Source organism: Apodemus sylvaticus, chromosome 7, assembly GCF_947179515.1.
Source record: "Apodemus sylvaticus chromosome 7, mApoSyl1.1, whole genome shotgun sequence".
NCBI lineage: Eukaryota > Metazoa > Chordata > Mammalia > Rodentia > Muridae > Apodemus > Apodemus sylvaticus.
The window spans coordinates 19,465,647-19,489,150 of record NC_067478.1 but is presented as its reverse complement, the minus strand read 5'-3'; the positions used below and the strand labels follow the sequence as shown (position 1 = coordinate 19,489,150).

The 23,504-nt window shown below is 40.8% G+C and overlaps 1 protein-coding gene across 1 annotated transcript in view; it reads right to left on the bottom strand.

Annotated features, from left to right (window-relative positions):
- The window catches only part of Dnajc13 (DnaJ heat shock protein family (Hsp40) member C13), a 106,870-nt gene that overhangs the window by 37,664 nt on the left and 45,702 nt on the right, over positions 1 to 23,504 (bottom strand). The window contains exons 20-33 of the mRNA XM_052187468.1: positions 23,313 to 23,456; positions 20,028 to 20,110; positions 18,531 to 18,684; positions 13,798 to 13,901; positions 13,557 to 13,716; positions 12,264 to 12,326; positions 11,372 to 11,473; positions 9,557 to 9,661; positions 8,116 to 8,318; positions 7,002 to 7,086; positions 4,300 to 4,454; positions 3,779 to 3,824; positions 1,628 to 1,782; positions 392 to 593 (exon numbers count right to left, since the gene is read on the bottom strand). Coding sequence (XP_052043428.1) covers positions 392 to 593; positions 1,628 to 1,782; positions 3,779 to 3,824; positions 4,300 to 4,454; positions 7,002 to 7,086; positions 8,116 to 8,318; positions 9,557 to 9,661; positions 11,372 to 11,473; positions 12,264 to 12,326; positions 13,557 to 13,716; positions 13,798 to 13,901; positions 18,531 to 18,684; positions 20,028 to 20,110; positions 23,313 to 23,456 — 1,761 coding nt within the window. The remainder of the gene's footprint in view (positions 1 to 391; positions 594 to 1,627; positions 1,783 to 3,778; positions 3,825 to 4,299; positions 4,455 to 7,001; positions 7,087 to 8,115; positions 8,319 to 9,556; positions 9,662 to 11,371; positions 11,474 to 12,263; positions 12,327 to 13,556; positions 13,717 to 13,797; positions 13,902 to 18,530; positions 18,685 to 20,027; positions 20,111 to 23,312; positions 23,457 to 23,504) is intronic.

Here is a 23,504-nt window from a genome sequence, read left to right as displayed (position 1 = left end):
GAAACTTGTCTTGGTCATAAAAGACAAAAACTATAAAATTTTAAATACCTTCCAGAGTTCAAAATCTACCCAAAATGTATTAGCAAACTATTAAGTACTATTGCTGAAGAGAGAGACAGAGTGTTCCTCTGACTATCTGTCCGTCTGTCTTCCCCAACCACCTCCACCACTACCACCCCCCCCACCCCACCCCCACAGTCTCACTGTTGCCTAGGCTGGCCTTGAACTTTGCTTTAGGCAATTTTCCAGCCTGACCTCCCAAGCAGTGGGGACTGCAGGCATGCAGCACTGTGAATACCTAAAAACACTATCCTTCTTCTCACAGGAGAAAACGGATTTAGAGGTGTTTAGAACTATTTTTGCAGTTTAAGAAGGAACAAACTGAACTTACTGGGTCTTTAATTGGCCAATCTGGAAACCGGAGTGTATCACAAAGTTGTTTGAGGTAATAAATATTACAAAATAGTTCATTTTCTAGCTGCGGATAATTGATAACCGGGATGGGGCAGTATTGATAAAGTGCTCTTGTATTGCTCTGCAGGCGCGGTGTGAAGTCAGCAAGATGGGCAGCCATCTTCTCAATCATGAGGCGCCTGCAATCACAGAAGCTTCCAGTCAGGCACTCGGAATGATTGTTACTCAAAGAGAAACATAGGCAATCATGCAAGAAAATTATACAGATATTCAGAACTACTCAACTATAGAGTGAAAATGAGATTAAATGTTACTCAAAGTATTTAGTCACACTGTGTATACCTGGTCATTCCCACTAAAAACTCAGGCCATTACAAAGTTAAATGGCATTTGCATGTACAACCAGGGACTAAAGCTCGCTACTGCCTTCAAAGAAAAGAGGAAAATTACATGGTATTATTTATTTGGCCCCAAGCTAAGCAGAACTCAATTTGGTAAGAAAAATCTTTCAGAGAAAGGAACTCAGACAATTTAAAAATATTATATATAAATATTATCTTTAGTTTATTCATATACCTACATTTTTCCCAATAAAAATGAATGACATATAGCCTGTCACCCCTGAAATGGAGGCCAGCACAAAACAAGCCTAAAGGTCAGCCCATCCATCCCAGAGGCTGACCATAACAAACCAACCTGACAGCATGGAAAATGGAAAGCTGGCCCAAGAACTGAGTGACTCTGAGGTCAAATGTCACGCAGCTAAGAGAGGTGCGGCCACCACCCTGGCTCTACAAACAGCCACATCTCCACGGACAAGTGCACTCTACACTCTACACGGCCATGCATTTCTGTGCATTCATAGGCTTCTCCCATGGCAAGTCTTTCCTTGTAAGACAAGACATGCTTGCTAGAAAACAATTATCAAAATTCTTTTGGGCATCCCTTGTTTGGTCGATTCTATGTATGCAGGCAAAATCTGTGGAGTACAGGCCTATTTCCAAGAATCCAAAAGCTGTGTCTTGACTACATTGCCATTAGGGTAACAGGTCACACTCTTATACAGAAGCTCTATTAACAGTAATTTATCAACCTTGGTAAACCTATTAGTTGACTGGAACCTAAGGAAACCGGTAAGAACTCTTCCTGCAATGGAAAGCAGGCCAAGTGGCCAGCAGCAAACGCAGCATAACCACGGCCAGGACTTCCTCACCTCATCTCACTGCTCCAGATTGCTTCTGGAGTGTCGAATTCACCAAGGAAAATCTCGGAAAACTTCTCAGGTTCATAATTTTCTAGGTAGCAAACCATTGCTTCAGGTAGGATATGTCCAAGTATACTTCTCTGAAAAATATCTTGTCCTTTAGTCTTAAAAAGCAACAAAAATAGACAAATGTAGTTAGAATAAAATCACCTTTAAAGACCTTGATAAATTAATAATTCGAGCATTTCAAGAGAGGAGCACAAGTCCAAGCATGGTGGGGCACGCTTGAACCAGCACTCCAAGGGCCGGGGAAGGGAGATCTCTGTGAGTTCAAGGTCAGGTAGCAGATCTATGTAGAGAGACCTTGCCTCAAAACTCACAACCAAACAAACATTCTAACACAGTGTCCAACTAGAACAAACCACTTCTGTGCTCTAGGGAGTTGGAGGAACACAGTGAAATTAACACCAAGGGTAGTAGCAACAGCCAGCTCTGCAGCAGCCGTAAGGGTCTCAGGGTCACCTGCATCACCACTCAGGAGTGTGGGTGATGAGCCAACTTGCGGCCATGGACCACAGTGATGGACAAGGAAGAGCAATAGAGACATCCATCAGGTACCACGCCCTATTCCAATCGTTACAGCTCCTACCCATACCTGCCATTTCTAAAACCAAGTTGTCTAGCTCCTTTTGAAAATTCCGTGTGGTGTGTGTGTGTGTGTGTGTGTGTGTGTGTGTGTGTATGTGTGTGTGTATCCCTAGTCCACATGCAAAGGCATGCCTGTGGAGGTCAGATACAGGAAAGCAAGCATCTGCCACATGGTGCATAAACAAATTCAAAACGGGCATTTTCAGACTTTTTTCCAACAACAGTGATAAATTTACTGTTAAACTGCTAGAAAAAAATCTGCTGTTCTGCTTTCTAGAGTTTTATTATTTGGTAAACCCTACATATAGAATATTGCTGTAATTATTCCAAATCTTTAAGTGAACAGGGTCTAATCTCCAACTGTTATGGCTTCCCCCACAAGCACAAGGCCTTTGATTTAGATGCCCAGAACCCACATCAAAGTCTAGTGGGCAGATGAGCGGTGACCATGGACAGGGAATCAGGGCAATGACACAAGGACAGGCAGAGAGCCCTGGAGCTCACTGAGGAGCCAGCCCAGGCAAAACACCAGTCTTCAGATTCAGTGAGAGAGCTTGTCTCAAACACTGAAGAGGCTAGACAGGCTGACCTCTGGCCTCCACACAGGTGCACAGGAGAGCACCCACACAGGCACACACAACCCCCATACCCAGTTGTTTTGTTTTAAGATATTACCTATCTATTGATGCACAGAAGTAAAGGAGAAAGGATGCCCAAATGACTAATACTGGATTAAGTATCACTATTTTCTATCACTAAAGATAGATTCTATTCTATCTATATTTCTATATTAAATAGGTATACAATTTAAGTATCACTGTTTCACTATTTCTATTCTTAATACTTAGTGTATTATCACTATTTCTATCTGAAGTGAAAGGCTGCCACCATCTGTTTCCCTTTAATAGTGTCCCTCTCAGGGCTTCAGGGGCTAGTCTATGAAGCCTTCATTACTGTCTAGTGTCTAACACTGGAGTGCTGCAACAATCTTCAATGTCTTCAACAGTGACTAGCTTTGGGTAAAATCTAAAAATTAAATGCTCTAGCAAAAGCCTACTGAATCTGAAACGCCTGCCAATAACTACATGACAGTGACACCTCTCTGTGAAGCACAGTTAACAGGTAAGGGCAGGAGCACTCTGAGCACAGCGCAGCTTCAAAAGGAAACCTCAGAGCACGGCTGCCTTGGCGTCTGCGCCCAAAAGCTCAAGCATTAGTGAACCAGAAGAGATTTCAGTGTATGATTAAAGTGATGATTAAATCTTTATAGAAACCACTGACAGCTATCAAGGGGAATTCATGGTTTTGATTTCAGTGTACGCATGCTTTATTTTCATTTTAAACATCTGCTTAGCCTTTTTATGTGCGGGTACTGCGGAAGACTGTGAATGAACTACTAAATACGATGCCTACTTTCAAGCACTGATAACCAGGACCCACAGACACCTAAGCCAAGTCCCAGACAGCACGCACACTCAAGGTCTGTGCTCAGGGTCCAGCTAACATGCTTACCTCCTCAGACTTGAAAGCCTGTTTGGTATGTGTATACTTCAAAAACCTAGAAAAAAATAGAGTATCTTTCAGATAGAGAAACTGATTAGGTTTTAGCCTGAAGGTTTCTAAAGACTGGACCATTAATAAATTTTAAAACGGTAAAAAATTAAAAAAAAAAAAAAAAGTTAAAAGGGCAACTCATAAATTCATATTCGAAGGCCTGAAATGTACTATAAAGATTTTGATGATCATCTTAAGGTTACATAGTAATATAAAAAATAATTCATTTTAGACAGCAAAATATAAAACCCCATGTGTAACATAAATGTATTTATATTAAATATATACATACATATAGTAAAATAAATTTCAAATACAAGTTCTAGCAAACTGGTATAATTCTTTTCTTCTACTTTCCAAATTTTTAGATATTTCAATTAAGATAATGATTATAATGAAAAAGCAATGCTGCAAAAGTTCCTATTAAGTGTAGCCACATATAACTCAAGTAAGTTAAGACAGTGTCATTATGGTCTTACCGAGCAACAGGAAGCACGTTGGAACCTGTATACATCATGATGAAGAAAAACACTCCGCTGAGATAGAGGCGAGGTAACTGTGGGTTATCTTGCATAATATGATGTAATAAAATGGCGACCTTCTCAACAAGGATAGGGTCAAAGGTTAGCAGTAACTGAAAAAGAAAATAAAATGTTTTGTTTGGTGAGTTATGCTGAGGTTATCATTTCTTTTTTTGTTTTTGTTTTTATTTTTCAAGACAGGGTTCTCTGTATAGCCCTGGCTCTCCTGGAACTCACTCTGTAGACCGGGCTGGTCTTGAACTCAGAAATCCATCTGCCTCTGCCTCCCAAGTGCTGGGATTAAAGGCGTGCAACACCACTGCTCGGTTGAGGTTATCATTTCCACACATCCACGTGGATGGATGTGGATCCACGGGATGTGAATCACATCTACGGGATTCAATAAACTTGTATCAGACTGGAAACCGAGTTAAAAAGGAAGGGCTCATTCTACATTTAATGAAAATAGTAATGAGTAAACTGTTGAGAACTGATCAAAATATGATCAGATAAAAGCCTGAATGTGTCCAAAGCTGGTTCTGTTATGTTGTTACAGGCAAGGTTGATTGTTTCAGAGTATTTCTAATGCAGATGCATGTGTTGTCCAAATGTGTTTGTGTGTATATGAGCACAGCACAGGTGTATACATATATGTCATGTGTGTCTGTGTTGCATTTGTTTCAAGTAAATGAAATGATGAAAACCTCTCTGAAGGACACTAGACTTGACAAGAAGAACAAAAGTGAAAAGCAGGGCTAAAGTGCAACTCAGAGGCCTTGTCACTACCACAGGCCCTGAAAGACAATGGGCTTTAGGACACTGTGGGACCCCTCAAGCCACTGACTACACCCAGTCTAACAAAGATCTAAGCAGCACTGCTCTGAATATGTGCTAAGTCATTTCAGTTTTACTTATTATTTACATAATAATAAAGGTGACGTTTCAATTTTCAATAAATACTTGCTTCCAAAGAATCCCAAATTTGAAGTCAATTGCTACTAGTAAAAACAAAAGCAGCATAGGATGTGGGTGTAAGCACTGGCTCTATTGACAGGCAGATCTTCCAGTGAGAGGAGGACTGTGCAATATAAGCACTGGCTCTTGGTGACAGGCCAAGAGTCTAGACTCAGTTGTGAGAAAGAACAACTGTCTTTTAAGTCATTATCTTAAATTTCTCTTGCTTTATGTCCTCTCTGCTCAACATGGCTACAGTGTTCTACTCTGCGACAAGGTTTAGGAAGGAACAATCAGGGATGTCATGTAGGATTTCCTCAAATGTTAAGGACAGGTGTAGCTTGAGCTTAGGTATAGAAAAACAGTAACTCTTGAGTTTTGCCTTGAATTATCAATCAACAACAGTATTACAAGTTGTCCTGCACAAGAAAACTGAGACCATCCACTCACTGTGCAGCACACTGCTCACAAAATTCTTAGGCTGTGTCATCATATGGTCAAGGCAGTGAGCATCCCACATGACAGAAGACACAGGACCCTAGGTAAGCAGAGCGCAGGCTGGAGAGCTGCCTGAATTATCTGTGTGCCAGCGAGGGAGAGTGCGCCTCCAGAGGAAAAACTACTCGGAAAATTGCTTTTAAGAAATATTTTAAACCCAGTATAAAATAAACAGGTGGATACGCCATCAGAAGATGCTCAATTTATCGGGGCACACACCTTAATCCCAGCACTCAGGGGGCAGAGGCAGGTAGAACTCTGAGAGTTCAGGACAAGCCAGGTTTACATGGTGAGTTCCAGATGAGAGCATTTCTTTCGAGGAATGGGGGCCAAATTCATCACAGTTTTCCTTTCTCTTTAGATACTGCTAAAAGTCCCGTCCCGTCCCATTTCCCACCCCACCCCCCCAACTCATTCTGGAGACCAGGCTGGCCTTGAACTCAGAAATCCGCCAGCCTGGTCTGCAGAGTGAGTTCCAGGACTACACAGAGAAACCCTGTCTCAAAAAAAAAGAAAGGAAGGAAGGAAGGAAGGAAGGAAGGAAGGAAGGAAGGAAGGAAGGAAGGAAGGAAGGAAGGAGAGAGAGAGAGAGAGAGAGAGAGAGAGAGAGAGAGAGAGAGAGAGAGAGAGAGAGAGAGAGAGAGAAAGAAAGAAAGAAAGAAAGAAAGAAAGAAAGAAAGAAAGAAAGAAAGAAAGAAAGAAAGAAAGAAAGAAAGAAAGAAAGAAAGAAAGAAAGAAAATCCCTTTTGCATGACTCTGGAATCTGAAGATATCACACATTTAGGTTCCTGGATATAAAATCTTCCCCGGCAGACCCAGATTAAAAAACCAATTTAGAATGCAGAACTCTGGCTACAGAGATGGTTCCACAGTTAAGGACACAGACTGCTCTTGCAGGAGATCTGGATTTGGTTCCCAGCACCTACAACACAGCTCACAACCAGGTGTAAGTCCAATCCAGGGGACCTGATACGACTTTCTGGGGTACCAGGGATGAACATGGCACACAGACATATACACAGGAACAACACCCACACACACTAAAAATAAACAAGACTCGAAAAAAATCGTAAGTGAATAACTGAAATAAACGCAGGTGTGGCTCAGCTCTATGAAGACCATAGTAGTGAGATAAAGACAATGGCTGCAGGAGGACGCCATGCTTTCCCGCCCCGGGCTAGCCTGGCAGGCAGCACACGGGGACCCACCTGGATGATGTGGGGGAGGCAGGTGCTATCTGACAGCAGTCTTTTCACTCTGGGCAGAGGGCGGATGATGGCGTTATCCTGATCCCTAGAAAATATTTCCTATCGTCAACATTCGACGTACTTACTGGAAATTGTATATTCAGAGCATATGGCATTCCACTAGGCATGAAGCAAGTTACCTTCCTCTTTTGTAAATGAAGACTAAGCTCTCATACAGCTGGGAACATGATAAGGTATTTGGTTTAAATCTACTGGCTGCTTAATATGACTTCATTTCCTTCCATAAGATTTCCTTGAAAAACAGTACCCTAGAAGAGCCAAAGACTCTTATTTATTATTTAATTGATTAAACTTTGTGTTGTCTAACACACTGTCTGTGGACAGTCCCCCCAAAGGTCCTATCAAGCTTTGTCAAATAAACTTAAACCTTAGTTTAATGATGGTCAGTACTCTTCAAATACAGCTTTAACTAATGTACTACTATTTTTAATTATTAACTGTATGGTTTTGAATGTAATCTGATTTTTAAAGAGCTGTAGATGAACACAGGGTGTTATATGGATTTTTCTAGTAATTTCTAACTACCAGATATCTTTAGCATTAAAACAAAATCATATGTGTATAAATATTTTATCAAGATTGAAATATTCTAGGTAAAGGTCACAAATGGGCTTGTTACAGGAAACAAATCCTCGCCTGTAATGGTCCTGTGGAGTGAGCTGTGGACTGACCATCAGTCATCCCACCTTCAACAGCAGACTGGTTAGCCTGGCACATCAGTCCCGACATGGACTACAGACAGCTGTTTCCAACCATTCCTCTCTAACTGTAGAAATGTTATGATTGTTACCACTGGTAGTCCAGCTGGTAAACACAAATTGTGGAAGATTATTTGGCATCCCCCAGAAAAGGCTGTTTTCAGTTACCAATCAATATAACTTGCCAACTACTTCTTTATAACTGTCTCAAGGAAGTAGTATCCCAAGTCACATAGGACAGCTCTGTTAAACTGCTATAGTAACCCTGTAACATTACAGAGTACATATCCACACAGCGGGGAGGGGAGGAGATCTGAGCGTCCCTAATAGTCATAAAAACATTAATGACACTATACCTGCTTGGAAAATATCCACACATTGTGATCAACATGTTCAGTATTAAGGTAGCAAGGTCAGTTTCATTCAGAACGGCCTGCCCACTGGCTAACAGGCACCACTTAAGCTGAGGTATCGCCTGGAGCGGTCGCCATCCATCCATGCCTTGAGCCCAACATCTGGTTTTTGCATTCAACATTCCTTTGGCCCATAATTCTTGCATCTTAATTGATTGAAGGTATCATTATTACAAACACAGTATCAAAGGAAGCATTTGCCAATATTTTCTATATCAGTATTGTCATAAGAAACAACATCCCACCACGAGACAGCGATGTGCCAACAGCACATTACAAGGGATGCACAAGATCTGGCCAGCAGCGCTTCAGGAACCCAAATTTGACTATTGATATAAGAATAACCCTCAACTGGCCAACAGAAGAGTACAAAAACCACTGGAAAATGCACAAATAATAAGTAGGGTGGACAATAACCAAAGTAAGAGAAGGGTTGGCTCTCTTAAAACTGTTTTGGTCAAATTCTGACTGTGCCTAGGAGGCTGAGGGTGGGAGGACAGGGTCAAACTCTGGTGAAGAGGATGCTCTTGCCTCCAGAATTAACAGCTATTATTGACTGATGTTTAGTACATATTAAAAACTTGATCATACCATGTGAAGCCTGAAACTATGACATTTAACATATTAACGTTTTAGTGGAGGGGAACTGGGGCTTCAGTAAGCAGCTTGGATCAGAGTAAAACACTAACACAGTCTTCAGCAGGGTAAACACTTTCTGTTCCTTTCCCGTACTATTAAATATTTATTTCGTACCAAACTTATTCAGTACCATATATGTATGGTACTGAAAAAATATATATATAGCATAGTAATCATTACTGTATACAATTCACTGAAGACTCAACAGTAGTTCCTGAGTGACAGTCCTGTAACAACTGCCTTACAAGATTCAAGTACACAGATATACATCTCTAGAACCTTAAGTCACCTAATTCTTTAGGAGGAAACAGGGTTATGCGCTCACTGGTACTGAACACAGTCATCAAGTTTAAAGGTGCTGTACTTCTTGGGGCTGGAGAGATGGCTCTGAAGGGAAGAGTAACTCCTGCTCTGCCAGAGGATTCAGTTCCCAGCACTCACATTCGCTGGCTCATAAAAACATACCCTCCAGTTCTGGGGCATCTGGGCCCTAGTCATGCCACCCTGAGCACCTGCATGCATGTGGCATACGTTCACAGACAGACACATAGATAAAAATAGTGTCTAGACTTAAGTACTGCGCATCTGCTAAATCAGAGGCATAAGAAGGCAGGCCTGCCAGGTACAATGCTACTCGGCTCCCGTCGGTGTCTATTAAATGGGCTACATGGTAAGTCTGGAAGAGTCTTTCTCAAAGAGAAAACAACAAAGTAGAGGTGACAAGAAGTTTGCACACAGCACGCACCTCATGAAATCCATACGGCCCACTCCTTTCTTTGTCTGCGTTGCCAAAATACCACTCCTTCTCACTCTCTCTCTTCATATCTGGAGACGCTTCAATCACATTGCTCTATGTTAGAGGAAAGTTCAGTTATTTCTAAGGCAGAGTCCATAAAACAACTTACTCAGCACCAAATTTCCTCTCAAGTTATTTTTTTTAATTCCTTCAGAAATAGGATCAAATGCCCAAGGAACAGTCAAAGTTATTTCTTTGTTAATAAACAAACTAACAATTTCCTAAATTCACTCATCTATCTAAATTTAAGGATACCTATATTCCCTACAGCCATTAATAAATTTTCAGGGCATTAAACCAATACTGTAAATAATTATATAATAAACAAATATTAACCTGAAACTATGATGTCCAACATATTTAAGTTTTGGGGAGGGGGCAAACTGGGTTTCAGTAAGCAGCTAGGATCAGAGTCAAAACACCAGCACAGGTTTCAGCAGAGTTAACACTTCCATCCCTTCCCCACACTGTTAAAGTGTGCTGCTGCTGCTACTGCTGCTGCTGCTGCTGCTGCTGCTACTGCTGCTGCTACTGCTGATGCTGCTCACACTTAGGTTCTAGTGTCCGCTCCATACAGTGAGCTGTAACGTCAGCAAGGGAAACGATTCCTATCTACTCCCCTACGACAAGCAGCAGTGTCAGCCCGCCGTAGCTTTAGCCAGCCACAGGCATCCAACTGCTGAGACATACAAGTGGGCGGCAGCAATCCATTCCCTGCACCGTCCCTGCCGCCTCACTACCTGCCCCTTCCTTTCCTTTGATTATAAATATAAGCTGTCTGTCTGGGGCACGGCACCATGAACTATTTTTTGGCCTGGACTGTTGCCAACTTCCAGAATCACAGACAAAACTAATTAAATTAGAAAAACTAGATTTTTAAAAATAATTTTAAATAATGTTCCTTTAGCAACACAGACAATTCTTAAGTTTTTTAATATTTTGGAAAGATAAAAGTTTTTATGTAAGTTTTGTGTACCATGGTTTCTAAATACCCCTACAAAGATCAGCTTTCAGAGTCAAAGTATAAATAAAACAAAATGGCTAAATAAACTGTAAATAAAGCAAAAATTGGCGTCTCAGATCTAAGAGGTTCTGAGCTCTCAGGTGACCGTGGCAACGCACTTGAGCTCTTTGCTCCTCAGGTACTGTGCTGCAGAACAGACGCGTGATGGTCACCGGCACACAGGGCCACTGAGGGGTTTAAGGTATGAATGTATTCCAGAGCAATACTTAGTACACTGTAATGGTATTTAACAAGTGTTCTGATTTTTATTAGTCATACCTAAACCCCAAAATGTCCCATCCTAAAATATTTAAAAGGTTTTTATTGCCATAAATATCTTGAACCAGAAAAATGTTCTAAATTATATCTGAAAACATAAAACATCAAATAGGCTAAAATATAGCTCTCTCTTTAAATCAAGTACCAGAGAAGGCCTGGTAGCTTTGTCATTATATAGTTTGAATAATGCCCCTAGTGGCCTTAGGACAAAACATATTCTTGATGTTTGTCAATGATGATGTATTAAAAGCAAGCCACTTTATAGTAATAGTAAATTTACCATAAAAGACAAATGTTATCAACTAATAAAAACTGATTCTGATGGTAATAATTCCTTTTTTGGCATGCATTAATCTCCCAGCAGTCATACTATTGTAATTACTGGAGCAATATAAACCCATTTGCAGATTTCAAAGAGTCTTGTGATTTAAAAATTGTATCCAAAGAACACAAAGCTCACAGATGACAGAAAGCAAACGTACTTGTAAGGGGACCGTCGCCCGGCTCACATGGAGATGTGCAAGAGTTAACAAGTCCACAAGAATTCTAATGCCGTTTGAGTCCATGAGATCCTTAACGTTTTTCTGAAAGAGGAAAGCATTTTTGCATAATCTAAAGTCTTTCTCTTCCAATAGGTGCTGTAACCTAGGATGCTCTTCAACAGGTGCTATAACCTAGGATGAGCACATGTGGAATTTCTTTAGACATGCAACAACACTTACTTGGCATTTGTAGGATTAAAAAGACAAAATTAAGCCGGGTGGTGGTGGCGCACACCTTTAATCCCAGCACGTGGGAGGCAGAGGCAGGCAGATTTCTGAGTTCAAGGCCAGCCTGGTCCACAGAGTGAGTTCCAGGATAGCCACAGAGAAACCCTGTCTTGAAAAACCAAAAAAACAAAAACAAAAACAAAACAACAAAAAAGACAAACTTATACTTTAAAGAGATCATGTAAGAATTTCCATTTAAATATAGTCTGAGTAAGAACTTCCCTCCCCTAACAAAGACAAAGAGGCATGATAAACCCTAGCCCTACAATTATCCTGCTCATCAGTAAACAGGTTATCCAATAACCAAATAAAATGGTACATTAAAGAACTCTTCCATGTTCCAACACATTGGGTAAGTGCTCTACCTCTGAGCCATTCCTCCAGTGCTTCCTGTCTGTCTCTGTAAACAGAAAGGACTAGGCTCCATGTAGTACATGGAACACCAGGACACAACACTCAGGAAAACTGACAAACCTTTCCCTCCATAAACTCAGTTTTCTCATCTAAAGAGAAAAGAAGCACCTCTGGGTGATCTGACTGACAGGTTAGCAGTGCCTGGGCGCATGTCTTAGAAATGACAGTGTATTTATAGAGAATACTGTACCTTATTAAGGATCAGCTTGTTCAGGAAGAGGATCAGCCTATCCCGCTCAAGTTTATCAGTGCACTAACGAAATAAATGACAATTTAGTTAACAGCGGATAAAAGATCCAGAGACAGTTTCACAGAATCAACTGACAGCTCCTAAGAAATGTCAGTTCTTAAATATTAAAGAGACAATTACAGCTGTCTGCCTGTCAATTACTCTAATTCTTAAGTGTTTTACTTTACATGCAATTTTGTAGCACTTATCTAATTTCCTAGAGGGGAAGATATCTTTATGTCGTTACAGAGACTCCTATCCAGCTTTTAGGAGACATGAAGTGAGACCCTCAGACTTGAAAATGGTGTTCACTAAAACAAACACCAGTGAGAAGAAAATGGCATGTGCTTATAGCACATGTGCTCTGAGTCCTCCAGTCTGTTGGAACAACAGTTAGGATTCTGGGCTGCACAATAGGCACAGTGGTGCAGGCTCTCATTCTAGCATCTGGAAGGCTGAAACAAGAAGGTCCCAAGTTCAAAGCCAGCCAGAGCTAGACACTGAGTTTGCAGCCAGCCTAGGTCACTGAGAAAGATCCTGACCACCACAGCCCTCCCCCATCAACGTACACACAAAGCAAAGAGCACACAGGACTCGACCGTGCGCTCGGGTTAGTGCCAGCACCAGGGCTTTCACATTGGCTGTGCTGCTCGCTTCATGAACTCTCTCTCCACAAAGAAATTCCTCAGCTGACAATGGTCATGGCTGGCGATTCTGAAAACTGGTGAAACGGCTCTCTTTCATATGGTTTGTTAGCATTTAAGAATATAAATGCTAATGTAAGAATGAAGACCATACTCTGCTGCATCAAATATGTCACAGCCAAGTTCACCCCACCCCAGTGCTCAGTGTTGAATGGTAACTTATTTCCTTTTTAAAATCACCGGGGTTCTAAGCAACTTCACTGTCTTCACACTTTAAAATTTAATGTCAGAAATATTTATGATTTTTTTCCAAAATGAAAACCCAAAGATACAACTCTGGAAGTTACTACTTCTATTATACACCTCTTGCTCTCTCCCATACTTCAAGTTGGCAAGTAAGTCACCAAAGCTGTTCAAACTCAAGAGCTGGAAAAAACAACCCGTTACAGGTAAATTTTAACTCCTCTGTTGTTTTCCCTTGCCTCCTACTTAAACTTAAATGACCGTAAGAGCTATCACAGAGACACTCGCTCACGCACAAAGTCACCGTGGCAAGCCTTCAGCTTCGTTTTGACGCTATCTATGAGCACCCACCCCCCAGCACCCTTACCCGTTCTAACATCCCGATGATGTATCTCGTATCTGTGAAGGGCCCTATCTCTTCATGGCATCTGCCGTAAACAATAGCAAGGGCTTGTAAACACAAACACTTCATGTTAACTTTTGGAGTAAGCAGGAAGCGGTGGTAGAGCTCATTGAAAAATTCATACCTAGATTTAAAAAGAGATTTAATAGAAACAGCCAAGAAACAAGCAGTGACAGCAAACCCATGGAGATATGAAGAGACTCACGATCTTTTTATTGATCCGCTCTCTTCATTTTCATCTTCCTCCAACAACAATCTCAAGTAATAGTCTCCTATTTTGATTTCCTCTGCCAGGCACTCGTATTTAACCTTTATTAATAAATATAAACATCAGTTTAGATTATAACAGATTTTTCCTATGCATGGTTTAACATTTGTTTTCTTTTTGATTTTTCGAGACAGAGTCTCTTTGTGTAGCTTTGGCTGTTCTGGAACTCGCTCACTCTGTAGAACAGGCTAGCCTTGAACTCAAAGAGATCTGTCTCTGCCTCCTCAAAGCTGGGATTAAAGGCTTGCCACACCATGCCTGGCTGAGTTTATCATTAAAAAAGCCAAAATCAAAACCAAAAAAATCCCCCAAAAAACAGTAATACAGTCTGTGTCTGTGTGTGTGTCCTAGCATGTATAAAGGCCAGTAGTCAACATTGGGTATAACCCTCTATAGGCCTCCATCTTAAGGAATTTGCCATCTTGTCCAGACCAGCTGTTCCTAGAGTTATGGGATCTGCCTGTCTCTACCTGTCCCTGACCAACCACACAGGTGCACACATGTGCTGTCATGTCTGCACTGCCTCCCAACCCCCCTTATTTCCTATTATATGTATGACTATTTTGCTGGCATGTATGTCTGTGTTCATGTGTACAGTGCATGTGTAGGCAAGGAATCCCTTCAGACTGGAGGCACAGGCGGGAACAGCCATGAGGTTCTAGGAACTAAACTCTGCAGACAGCCAATGCCATCTCTCTAGTAGCACACTTAGATTTTAATGTAGGTGCTGGGAATCTGAATTTAGCTACTGAGCCATCTCCCAAGTCTCTCTTATTATTCCTATACTGTGACTATTTCAGGTAAATACAGACACGTTATGTACAGCTGTTTCTAGGCTTGGAGTTTCCCGGTTGTGCACAAGGGACAGTCTTTCCTGCAGCACTGACTGCCCACCTCACAAAGGCTGCTTCAGCTCATCCTTTATGCCTGGCCAACATGTAAAGGCATGATATTAACATGGTAAGTATATTTTAATACCTCAGGAGCCCTTTTGGACTGTCAGGGGAGATGATGTGTAAGGGAAAACCCCAGGACCAGACTCTGGAAGAACACCAGGACCCTCACAACTTATGCTGCTTATCACAAGAAAAGAATTATGGATAACTATAAAAATTAATTTCCTGATCACATTATCCAAACTCTTTATACAAAGCCTAAAACAACTGCTTTAAAATGCGTGTTAGCTTTTACACCCACTCTCCTTTTCTTCTGTATATCCTCAACAGTCAATGTACTCAATTTCTATTACTGAGCACCCATCTTGTGGTAGCACTAGTCTGTACACTGGGGATTTAGCAGCTGTAAAACCAAGTTCTGCTTAGATTTAAGGCTGCTGCACAGGAGGAAGCTTACGCCTGGCACAGTGGATCTAGGCAAGGATCTGAAGCTAGGCAGATCATAGGCCTCAGACGTGAGCCTACTATGATTATTTTGCTAAATGGACACAGTACCTAACTGCCTTCTAAGTGTGCAATTCCAGGAATCGGAGGGGTAGCTCAGGGGTTAAGAACACACACTATTCTTGCAGAGGACCTAGGTTCAGTTCCCAGCACCTACATCAGGCAGGTTTTACTAACTCCAGTTCCAGGAATTTCTCCTGGCTCCTGCAGGTACTTGCACATGGTACACATAAACTCACATCAGCACACACATCAACAAATAAAAATTTAAAACTAAATAAAACTTAAGTATGTATCTGTGTCCCCACAGTTAACACAGCTCCTAGTCCTCATCAGAGAGAATTTTATGTAACATATGGTAGTTAATACAGAGGCTCACTACTAGTCCAAGTGCAGAGAACAAGCATCTTTGGAATGTTCAGACCTAAATGGGACATCTACATTACACTCTTCCCTCTTAAGGTTTGGGACACTGGGGAACAGGAAGCAGAAAGATGTGCGAGCTGGAGGTTGAGGAGGACCAGAGTAAAGCAGTGTCTTCGGGAAATGACAGGACCAGTGCACTTATGAGCTCACCACAACTGTGGCTACCTGAAAAGACCAAGTCAGTCAACATTCCTGCACACGGCAGAGGGAGCCTTGTCCCTGGCTGAAGAGGTATTGACAGTTATGGCTGCTAGGAGAGGGAGAATCAGGCTCTCTAGGGCGTGGCCCTTGGTAAGCTGACCATGCTCCAGTGGATGGCCCCACACCCATGCATATATGGGGCAGCACTATTTGGACTTAGTTACATGCCTTTAATCACTGCACTCAGGAGGCAGAGAGTTGGACCTCTTGAGTTCAAGGAGCCCAGTCTACAGAGTGAGTCCCAGGACAGCCAGGACCAAAACTATAATTAGGGTATGAAGTTGTGAGGGATGTGGAGGTGTATCTGGGAGGAATTGGTGGTGAAAGTGGGGGTATGAGTAGGATCCACATATATTGTGTGCATGCATGAAGTTGTAAAGGAACAATTAAGAACAGATCTTAAACATCTTTGAAAATTGAAGCCCATATATAATTTTTGGGTGACAGTAAGAGCTCCAGCGTGAAGCAGGGCTGTGGATAGCAAAGGGAATGCAGAGCACATGTGTAATAGGAACTGTGCTTTTACAGGACAGACAGGGAGGCAGTATCAGATGATGGCATTGAAGAAAAGACCTGAAGGAGATGAGAAAACGAATTAGGAGGCTTTTCAGGAAAAAAGATTTATTTTAGGCGCACGCATCGCTTCTCAGTCTTTTGGCTAAAATCAAGTGTAAGCACACACTAACAGTGTAGAGAGATCTTGGTGTTTCCAGGAAGTTAGTGTAGTGGAACCAAGAGCAAGGAAGAAGCATGAGATATGATCAAAGCAAAACCACTCTTGTTTGAGGGATACACAGGTTAAGTCATTTTAAGAATTCATAGTACACAAGGTGAGGAGTCACAGGCACACCAAGGCCTGAGCAGAGAAATTATCCAGTCCACCCACATCTGTGTTTTCCTGCAGTGAGGAACTGAACCTAGGGCCAGGCCAGCACTTTAGCACGGAGCTCTAGTTCCAGCCCTCCGCCTGACTGTGAATTGGATGACCTCGTCACTGTGTACAAGTATGGGGGTGCACATAACAGAGTACAGGGGGCACGGATGAAGGCACTGACACAGGATGAAGGCCACACAGCTAAATGGATAGGGAGCTCTGGATAATTTCTGAAGGTTATACAATAAGATTTGCTAAGATCAAAGGGACTACAAGGCAAGTAGGAAGAACAGCTGCATAACTCTGGAGAAAGACCGTTATATATCCAACTTGTGGATGAACATGTGCATGTAGTCTAGGAAAGGAAGCAGAAGCGGGAGATAAAACCTGCTGAGCTTTCAGCAAATGCAGGGTGGTAATCACTGGGGTTGGGGTGGGGGGACCACCACCACCACCACCACCACCACCACCACCACACCAGGAGATGATGAATCAAGGCAGTGAATATAAACAGAGACCCAAGCACTAATCCCCAGGGTTGCTGGCTAGTTTTATGTCAACCTAATACAAGCTGAAGTCATCGGAGAGGAGGGATCCTTAAGGAAATGCCTCTGTAAGTTGGGGCTGTAGGCAAGTCTCTAGGGCATTTTATCAATTAATGATTATTGGGAGTGGGCGCAGCCCATCTCAGGTGGTCCCATTACTCAGATGGTGGTCTTGGAATCTACAGGAAAGCAGGCCGAGCAAGTCATGAGAGCAAGCCAGTAAGCAGCACCCCTCCACAGTCTTTGCATCAATTCCTGACTCCAGATTCTAGCCCTCAGTTCCTATCCTGACTTCCTTCCATGGTGGACTACAATGTCGAAGTGTAAGCCAGATCACCCTTTCTCCCCAATGAGCTTCTGGTCATGGTGTTCCAGTAGTAACTGGAACCCTAAGACACCAGGTCAGCTTGTGGCCACAGAGAGGAAAGAGGACTAGAGAAACTGAAAAGAATTGAAATGAAGGAAACTCAGGAGACAGCAAGTGCCTTAAACTGAAGTATGCAAAAAGCTTTCCAGGAGGGGATGGGTAATTTAAATTATACACTTCAGAAACTGGTTAAAGATCAAAGCCAGTAGGGTCATGTGTCTGATCAGTGGTTACACTGGCTTTAATTACATACAATCATGCATCACTTAGCAATGAGGACATGCTCTGAGAAACGTGTTGTTACTGGGTTATTCTGCTTTTTTGCAAACAGCCCAAAGCATGCTTAATACCAAAGATGGCTCTGATGTTAATGCATCAATATTATATTCCATGAATCAGCAAAACAACATGTAGCACATGACTGCATGTCACACAGATCACTCATACACTTAAATACTCAAACATAAACTATCTACCATGTATGTTTTTCTACTCTTCACATAAATTAGTTCAACAAAGCAGCAACCAGAATCAAGTGATAATTTGAAAATCTACATTCCAATAAAGAACAAATCTGAAGTCCCAGGTATGGGGGAGACATGCCAAGATGATTGGCATGCACCAAAGTTATTCAAACTCACGGATGAGTCTCACATGTAATGTTGAATAACTTATTAAAAGGTATTTTTAATTTTTTTTGTCTCAAGCAAAGATTAGACTTTCCCAATATTTTTTGGGAAAAAAAAATCACATGGGGAGGATAACGACATGGCTAGAGAGATATTTTAGAGTCTCCTTTGGCAGATAGCACATGCTTTTACTTTTGGGGTTATATGCTATGAAGACAAAAGCTGTACCTCAAACTCATGGTGGTTCCAGGAGATGACACTGGCGCTGCCCAGCTCCCTATCGATGTTAAATGTCCTCATCTCAGACTCAAGGGTATCTTTCAGTTCTTCTCTTGTTTTAAAATTCCAAATTAGGTTCGATCTAGCATGGTCTTGACTAAACCTAAACATACATGCAATCAGGAAAGCATATGAAACAAGCATTTCTCAAAATCTACTAATAGCCTGTACTGTATCTTATAATAAGCAAGAAAAGCACAAGAATATTAAACCTTGTCAAAAAAAAGAATAAAAGATGTATTAAGCAAGCAAAATAAAATGTCATTGGTAGAACCTCATAATAAACACACATTCACTACAAAATTCTTTTATTCTGGAAGTATGCAATATAAATGGTGAAAAACTGAACTTTAAGATAGTAAATAAAGTTGTATGAAATTTAAACATGGATAGTTCAATTTCAGTTATCTGTAGCTAACAAAAATTCAAATTAGAAAACAATATGGTCATATGCCAATTTCTGGCCGTGTGGGATGAGCAACCTGTGTGGCACTCACAGATGACCCAAGGGCCTCTGCAGAACTACTGGAAAAGCCATCACAGCAAATGTGGACAAAACCTAAGCTGGGGTGGACAGACATCCTATCTGCTACTTATCAGTCAGCAAGTGTCACTTCAAGGTTTCATGTTTTCAAGGATTCCTGAGGAAGAAATCCAAAGCATATACTTAAGGATAGCCTATGACTTAAGTGGTCTAAGATGCAAGCAGTGTGGGGTGGTTTCAAACCAAATACTTACATTAACTGGTCAAGATAAAATGAACATGCCACCTTCCAGACGGACACTCAGCTAACCTGAAGACCTTTCACAAAGCACGCATCGTCTCCTTGAGTGTCAGTGTGGAAGGCTGAGGCAGTGGACGAGGCTACGGGCACGGATCATTTCTCACAACCTTCTTGGGCTTTTATTATTCACCTCTTTTTTTTAAAAAAACTTTTTGTTGACTATTTGTAAATTTTACATCATGCACCCCAAACCCACTTATCTCCCTGTCCCTTTGTATCTGCCCTCTGCCTCTGTAACACCTCCCACAAAGAAAAAAAAAACATGAAAAACCCTAGCAATGGAAGATGGAGTATGTTGGTGTGTCACACGACACACCCTTTTGAACAAACATCTTCCCATTCAAATGTTTACTGCTGTGAGTCTGGTTTGAGGCCTCTGTCAACCACCTCTTTCAAGACTCCATTTCTAATATGGCTGAAGGTTGGTATGCAGCTAATTCTACACCATACAAAGTGTCTTGTGTAATCATCTCTAAGCTTTAATAAAATTTTTAAGATAACTTAAGCAACTTGGATGACTGACGTAGCCTTCATTTTGTAAGAGCATGCCAATGGACCCAATCTTGACAGAGTAAGTAGCCACAACGCGAGACAATCCATCCTGGTTCTCCCATCATCAATATCAAGCTTACCAGTGCTGAAAGAGAGGCCTCAAGTTTACCTGTAATAGAAGAGATCCCAGTTTGCTTCTATTTTTATTCTTTGTCTTCTCTTTCGAAGAACTACTGGCTTTTGATTTATGTTCTGGAAAAGAAAACAAACATAGTACATAGCAGTTTCCATGGCCACCAAACAGACTCATCAGGCCTGGCAGCAGTACATCAACCAACACGTGAGGAGCATCAATTTCATCAAACTGTCTGAACAGTTCATAACATTAATTATACCAAATTGTTTGCTAGGATTTGGTCTTATAGATGCTCAAATATCATCATATGACCAAAAATTACTGTTTCAACACCAAGGCTTGTAACCTTTACACTGATCACCAGTAAAATTTACAAGTCAAAAGCTGACTTGCTTCAAACATTTACATGCAATCAATAAAAATTCATGAAAAACATAACATGTAAAAAAGTATTACACCGTTCACAAAGCCAAGAGGCATGGCCAACGGGGAAGAAACCAGCATTACATCCAAGCAATGTAAAGTCAGGCGGAAACACTAAAGCAAGTCAAGACAGCACCACACGCCAGCTCAGCACACTTCACACATGTAAAGGGCTCAACTCACCATATGGTTTTTGTCCTGAATTTAATTGTAGAAAGAAAAAAAATTAATATGAAAATATAAAAAGGAGACTATGAATCTAAATCTGGCAAGCTGTATCTATTATACAAATTCCACAAGAATGTCACTGATATAACTCATCTTCACTATACAACAGAAGAGCCACCTGTGTTTCCAAGCTTACAACTCTAATTTTAGGCAGTTGTAGAACTCAAACCTCCCATAAAGCTCAGGGCCCTGATCCAGAGGCAGGTACATATGTAAGATTTGCAACTGGAAGGTGAAGGTGACCTCCAATAATCCTAAGGTTGTCATGGCTCCGGGGCACTCGCTCTGAGTGTAACCATACAGATTTTAGACACGAAAACCCTACTGTCTAATGTAACAAGCCCAGAGCACTGAGTAGCTTCAATTAACAACCTCAAAGTCTAAACTTCATAGTGTGGCAATTCAGATAAAGCAAGAAAATAGACTTGATAGTATTGAATAAAATTAAATGAAGATTAATCTGTAACAGAATTCTATTTTAAATACAATTTACTGGTTATTTATTAAAATGTTTACAAATTTGAATTCCATACACTAACACAAACTGACCTAAGTATAAAATAATTCAAAGTTTAGTGTTTGCAATAAACCAATTCTCAAAACTCCTCCTTAGAAGCACTTCCAGCAGGCATGGCGCTACTTGTCTGTAGTTGCACTTGGGAGGCTGAAGGGGGCGCTAGAGAGCTGAACAGTGAGTCCAGTAAAGCCCATCTCAAGCAGCAAAACACAAACTAAAGCAACAACACAACACTTAAATTCATTCCCTTTCATATAAATCTGGTAACAGTTCAGAATGGTAAAAATATAAATTTCATACCAGTAAAGAATAATTTCTCATAAAAATGCATGTACAGAATTAGAAGGTAAAAATCCCAGGTAAAAAGAAAATCCCTAAACTGAAAAAAATTCACATGTACCAAAACAACAACAAAGAATATTAGCCAACATTAACCGAAGGCTACTACTAACTAACACACAGCATCAACAGCACTCTAAACCGGCCTATAAACATCCCACAAGAGACACACTGATCTCTTCAGGATTAGCCAGTCGCATTAACAAAGGCACAAGACCACTCCATCACTGATATTGTTTGTTTCTATGTGTCTGACAGCCACAGAGCTGAACCACTGTTTCCTTCATAAATTATCATTATGTAGACCAAACAATATACATATTAATAATAAACTAAATGAAAAAATAATCAGTTCATCTTCCCAACTCAAATATTTGCAGTCATGTACTCAAAAATTTAACTAGCCTGTGCAAACAATGTCAAAAAAAACCCCAGTAAAACTGGTATTAAAAATGCAAATTATTCTCTTCTAAATCACCGTTGTAACAGATACCAGTTTTCTAGATATAGTAGCTTTATGTTCAATCTTACGTTGTATAGACATTACATATGAAGTCAGATACTAAAAACTTATTTGATTGTTTAAATACAATATGGGAATTGTATTTAAAAAGTTGAAGTAACTGTTACTTTAGAAATGGGCTTAACTAGCTGAAGCCAGAAACTTGTAATTTTTAAAAACTAAAATATAATCAAATCAACTGTATGTGTATTTCCACTGCTCGAACGCTGTAGCAGAACTGTCATGAACAGGTCCTACACAGTGCTTTAACCATCTAGTTTAAACATTAAACAACTCTGGAAGCCAGAGATGGGAAGTGATGCTATCTGGATTCTAGAGAAGAGGGAATATACACTTCTGGAACAGCCACAGTTAAGCAGGTGAGGAGCTAAGGCTCAGACACTAGTTAGCAGGTACAACTGCGATGTACTCTGGCCTGAAAGCCTGCAGAGTGGCTCCTCACACCACAGTCATTACTTGTAAGCTATCGTAAACCTGTGATGCTCACCTCCTAAATAACAGACTGATGTTTGCTCCCTTATATTTAGATAGACTGGAAATCCATTTGCAGGTGAAAATTAACTGGTTTTCTTTAAATAATAATAAAAAAGAAACCTCCATAAATAAAGACATTACAGGTGTTGTTAGAAAGACTCAGAGTTAGGTCGGCTCAGAAAGAGCACTTCGCCCATTCTTAACTCTGGGCCATCAGTGATAGAAGTGTGTAGGCTGCAGGAACTTCTGTGGCAAATGCTAGAAGAAACTAAAACTCCACATCTGAATTTGGTTCAAGGAATATCACAAAATTTACAATACATTTAATTAAAAACTGGAAATGGTATCTCTAAAATGTATTTAGATCTAAATAAAACAGACAAACAAATGCACTCTATTTTTATATGTGCAAAGCAAAATATGAAAACTGGAGTATGTAGGAGAAAAGAGAGTAACCTTATATTACCTAACTAAAATCTTAATCACTAGTTACCCAAACTAGTAACTGAGGAAAATATGAATCAGAATTGAATGAGGTTAATTTTTTTAAGGTTTGTGTATATCTGTCAGAAATATCTGAATTAACACGTGTAACTGCAATGAGTCTAACCTAGGACACATTCCCTTTTTACCTCTTTTTAAAAAGTAATCTTTAGAGAAAATAATTACACAGTTCTCCTTTCCTCCCTCCAAACCCTCCCATGTACAATCCCTTGTTCTCCTCCAAATGCACGGCCTCCTTTTCTTTAACTGGTGAGACACCGACAGACAGACCGACAGACATACCGACAGACAGACAGACAGACACACTTACCTCTTTCTGAGCAATGCCCATCCTATCCCTCCAGTGCATCAACACAAGATCAACCTTTTCTTTGGCAAACTTCTCGACTTCTTTGGCAGCTTTTCCAGCTAATCTTTGCCATTCTGGAACTTTATTAAATTTTCCATATTGATCCTATAATATTAAAATCATTACATAGCTACTTTCATATTTGTTTTAAAG